We start from the raw sequence: 5,224 nt of genomic DNA on the forward strand, positions 1-5,224 counted from the left end.
ATCTTCATCTTCATCTTCATCTTCATCTTCATCTTCATCTTCATCTTCATCTTCATCTTCATCTCCATCTTCATCATCTTCATCTTCTTCATCTTCATCATCTTCATCTTCATCTTTATCTTATTTTTATCTTTATCTTAATCTCCATCTTAATCTTCGTTTTGATTTTCATCTTCATCATCTTCATCTTCTCTTCATCTTCATCTGCACCTTCATCTTCATCTTCGTATTCGTCTTCATCTTTATCTTTTCCTTTATCCTGATCTATATCTTCATTCTTTTCTTCATTTACGTATTCACTCCCACCATTGTTATTAGGTAAGGTATTTACATTTCCCTTCCCCTTTGTCTTTATATGTAGGTTTCTTTACTTTTATTTTAATCCTTGCCTTTATCCCTTTCTTCTTCTACATATTCAACTTTACCTTCTACCTTGCACGAATCTTAATCTACATAAATCTGATTCCTAAACTGCTGCTTAGCACATTTCTTTAATTTAGTATCAATATTAAAGCATACATTTAGGAGGCATTTCCGCCCCAACCATGTACATGTAAATTTGAAAAATTGTCTGCCCATCAGCATCAAAATACCTTTCTAATGATATATAATTGTTTATACCTTAGAGGTATAGTTTAGCTGTGAAAGGGGTGTAAAAAAACATTATTGCCTATTTATATATAAGATATGAGAAAATATTACATATTACACCTATCGGGTCCATTTTGGCAGGTTTGTTTATCCTTATGTAGCAAATATATATTCTGAGTTAGAAGCAAATCGGACTGTAAATAGCTCGACCCCTGCGCCACCTATTGGAAAAGTTAAAAGTTTGTGCACTCCTCCTACCAAACACCTTTCCAATAAAGCAACAACCATTCGAATCGGTTTAGAAACGTAGGAGAGAATTATTCCCAATTGATTCATGCTTGCCTATTTATATATAGCTTTACTTTACGTCCTTCATCCAAATAAGTACTTATGTTTGTTCTGCAAGTATTGCACAGGACCTTCGGCGTCAATATTTTGGGGAACAAGTTTAAGTAAAATTAAGTTCCCGCGCAAAAATATACTCTCCACAAGCATAACAGGACTTATTGGGACTGTTTACGCAGTAATATTCACGCACCTTACACATATGTATGTGGATACCCAGCCAGCAAGAAAACGTACATTTTACGAACATTATGTTTCACGAGGGATTCTCGTATCGCCAAACAGTTAGAGAAAAGCTCGTAAACGATAAAACAAAAAAATATAATAGAAAGAGGCTTGTAGTAATTTGTCAGCACAAGAAAAAATTTTAGTTTTGTTGACAATTTTTCTTCAATCACAATATTTTATAAGTAAGTAGTTTGTTAAATATTCAATTTAAGAAAATTATTAAGTATGTGATTTATTGGCAGACTGGTGCAAACGCAAAGGACGATCTACCACTTTCTTTTATAATTAAACTTCTTGTAAGTAGCTACTACATATGTAATTCAAAAATACAAATTAATTTAACGAGTTTTGCAATTCTTTCACAGGCTGCGCGGAGTAACACTAAAGGATTTAAACGTTTAATTCCCCTATCTCGTAAGTTTATAGTTATTTATTTTTTTAATTTGCTAGTTTATTAGGTCTTTGCAGTTATTGAACTTAATGTTTTATTGATAATATGGCTTCTCAATTAAAAAGGCGTGCGAAATCCGAAGCCTTATCCGTACTAGCGTCAATAAATGATTCATTAAAAAAAAATTATTATAGATGAGGTAGCAGAACTTTTCTCGTGGAAGGGAACTGGTACCAAAAGCAGCGCTATTGGTTTGGCAACGACTGCGGCAATAAGAAGTACGGATCATAATATTATTTATTACCACTTTTTACTTAATTAAATTTTCCGGTTTCCAATGGAGTTTAATCTTTCACTTTATTTTCTTAGGTGCTTTTCGTCAAAAATTTAACTCCCACGAAGAAGTTTTTATTTCCGTTTCAAAGAAGCACTTCCAATATGCACACGACCGGCAAAAAAAATTGGCAGCCTATCGGCAAAAAAGATAAAAAATAAATTCAGCAACTTTATAATATATATTAAACCCCTCTTATTTAATTGTTAATTTGTTAATAGATAGTTTGTTAATATTTATTTATCTGAAAATATCTTCACATATACAGTGCCGGGAAAAAATATTGGCACAGAGAATTTTTCGCCATGAATGCAAAGTTTTTTATTCTGATTTCTTCTCTAATTGTTTTTTATAAAAATATAGTTAGTATGAAGTTCTACTTTCAAATCAGATTTTTTAGAAAAATTTTAAGTATGCAGTTTTATAGCCCATTTAATTTTAGTATAATAAAGTGCACGCTTGAATAGCTAGAGAACCTCTTTGTTTTTTGACAATTTCTTATACGCAGTTTCTTCCATACAAAAAAAAAATGTCGCACATAATTTGCATGGAAGAAACTGCGTGAAAAAATTGCCAAAAATCAACGCGGTTTTCTGGCAACTTCAAGCTTGCACTATGTTATACTAAAATATAATGGGATTTAAAACTGCATACTTAGAATTTTTCTCAAAAATCTGATTTGAAAGTAGATCTTCATACTAACTATATTTAAAAAAAAAAATGTGCGAAAAGAAATTCAAGTAAAAAACTTTGCATACATTGCGAAAAATTCTCTGTGCCAATAGTTTGATCCGGCACTATAAATATTTATTAATTACAATTCCATTCAATAAAAGAACTACAATAATTTGAATTAATTAATTGCCTTTATTTTTAGCATTCAAAAACAGTAGATAAAGCAGTGTAGAAAAACGCTTTTTTAACGTAAATTAATCGTTTACGAGACTCGTTTACAAATTAAAAAACGGACGTAAAAATATTCGCATACGAATGCTTTTTCGATCCGTTTACGACTGTTCGTAGGCGATGCACAATTTAAAGCGAAAAAGTGCTCGAAAAAGAGTCGTAAACGGCTATCGATTTTTAATCCGGTTTTTCTTCGAGAAAATATCCAATTACGAGCTTGTTTACGATGATTTTGCTGGCTGGGTAATTGCTTTAATTTCTTGCTAATGCAGAAAGTTCTTTATAAAACACGAACTAAACTTTTTGGCAACAATAAATAAATCATAATGCAAACGCCTGATAAAAACAAAAAATTTTGGAGTAGAAGTAAATTAGAAGTGGAGTATACGTAAATAGAAATAACATGCTTGCTGACAATATCTCTTAATAAATTGTCAGTTTTCATCCGATCATGATTCGGAAAGTCACAAAACATTCACTATAAAGCAGGCTATCGACCTACGGTGCGAAACCAGGGGCTTATTTTATATTTTGTTAAAAAATGAATAAAATAACAAGGTAAATGCTTAAAACCAATAAAACTTTGGAACAAAATTAAATTATCATCCACCATAACTCTGCCACTTCTCAGCCGAATTTAAATAATACCCTACTTATTTTTTCCTTATTAAAAATAAAATAATTTTTAATTCAGTTTAGTGAGGGCGACCTAATCTAATCTAACTTTTTTAAAGCTCAAAACACCGAAATTTCAAAACATCTCGAAAATTGTTCTACTTTTATAATATCGGACTAGCATAAATGCCGTGGTTGTGAGTCTAGACTGCGGATTTTTATGCAGAAAACGAAGCCTAAAACTATGTACCACTTAACTATGTATAAACAAAATGTATACAAATTTATACACTTTGCTTATAGTTATGTGGTACATATTTCTAGGCTCCGTATTTTGCATAAAAATCCACAGTCTAGTTATGAGAATTTTTGAAAATTGTTTACCTTGCGTAATCGATGCCCATTTGAAAACCATTTCACATTTTACTTTTGAATGCATGTAGACACTAGCCATTTGCATTTAATTGCAAATTAGAAACTCCGATTTGACAATCTGAAGCGATTTTCACTTGTCATCGTCGCGATGTCTTTTATGGCCATCACATTTTACTTATTGAAGTAAATACATATTGTTAAAAGTTTGTTAATCGCTACGAATTTATCAAATTCACAAATATAGCTTAATTTGAATATTTCTTCACTTTTAACTCACAGCGTTTTAAAAATTGCATTGCAGTTTTCCTCGTATAATTCAAAAGAGTTTATACATATTCCCTATCCCCCAGCATGTACGATAACCTCTTTGCATGTATACTTCCTTCCATAAATGTGGGTCAGCAGTACCGAGCAAGTACACACACCATATTTGCACATAAGTGCAAGAAGGTTTTGCTCTCCACGCCAAACACCGTGGATTGCCACTCAAGCACTCAATTTGATGTAACACGGAAAGGGTGCAGGCTTTACACTTCTTTCGATGAAGCATTCGGACATTTCGTTATTTGTATCCGGCATACACAGACACAATTCAGGCACCGTGCTTGCTAAACTGTCTAGTTGCGGAATTACGATTGATGTTGCTTTGCCTGCAGCATCCACGCAACTGCGCCGCTCGAGACAACTTTCGTTTGTTTTTAAACGACAGTAAAACACGGGAGACCAAAAATGTGAGCGCAAAAATATGCCGAAGGAAAAGTTTTGGGACAATTCTACAGAGAGAGAATCAGCAATAACAGCACACGCTAACGTCCTAATCTGATAATCAGTGCTATTTTCACTTCTGCTCTGATAGATATCTACAATGCAGTTGGGGGAGTTCAGACAAATCGTTTGCAGCGTTACCAGATGTTTTGTCGACCAAAAAACCGTAACCTTAAAAATCGAAGAGAGTTTTTAAAAAATTAAGGTTTTTGATTTGAAACTATTCGTTTCAAATAAAATAACATCGACCGTTTAAATTATATTTATCTAAATAAAAATAGACTTTATCAAATAAAACATTTAAACATTTGGTTTTATTGAAATTTAGTTTCATTACACAGCACTACATACCGCTATAACCCGTCGCTGAAGCCAAATACGGTGTCCGTTTGATCGCATCAGGTCAGGATTTAGGGCAATTCAAGGTCAAACTAAAAACAATTCATCTTTAAACACTAAGGGACGGTTTTTCAATAGTCACATAAGCCATGAGTAAGTACTAACTTGACTGATAAGTCGAAATGGTGTTTTTCAATAGTCAGTTAAAGTTTATTCGAAGAATAATTAACCTAACTGAGGAATAAATTTATCCGGAAATTCGTTCGCCAGATAATCATTGTATCATTTTTAATACTTTTTTTCTAAATTTTAAGATCGATACTTTGATACTTTTT

The 5,224-nt window shown here is 32.4% G+C and overlaps 1 protein-coding gene across 4 annotated transcripts in view; it reads right to left on the reverse strand.

The window, feature by feature from the left end:
- dpr14 (defective proboscis extension response 14) overlaps positions 1–4,440 on the reverse strand; it is a 75,824-nt gene extending 71,384 nt beyond the window's left edge. The window contains exons 1-2 of one of the 4 annotated variants that reach the window (XM_017618676.1): positions 4,063–4,440; positions 3,795–3,959 (exon numbers count right to left, since the gene is read on the reverse strand). In XM_017618676.1, the coding sequence (XP_017474165.1) occupies positions 3,795–3,870 (76 nt within the window). In that variant the 5' untranslated portion in view covers positions 3,871–3,959; positions 4,063–4,440. Of the gene's footprint in view, positions 1–3,794 lie in introns of all 4 variants that reach the window. The other 3 variants (XM_017618675.1, XM_017618677.1, XM_017618673.1) reach the window with 3 other exon arrangements.
- Between the last annotated feature and the right edge of the window lie 784 nt (positions 4,441–5,224).

This window comes from Rhagoletis zephyria, unplaced genomic scaffold, assembly GCF_001687245.7.
Source record: "Rhagoletis zephyria isolate East Lansing unplaced genomic scaffold, Rhagoletis_zephyria_1.1 Rzeph_scaffold_01682, whole genome shotgun sequence".
Classification (NCBI taxonomy): Eukaryota; Metazoa; Arthropoda; class Insecta; order Diptera; family Tephritidae; genus Rhagoletis; species Rhagoletis zephyria.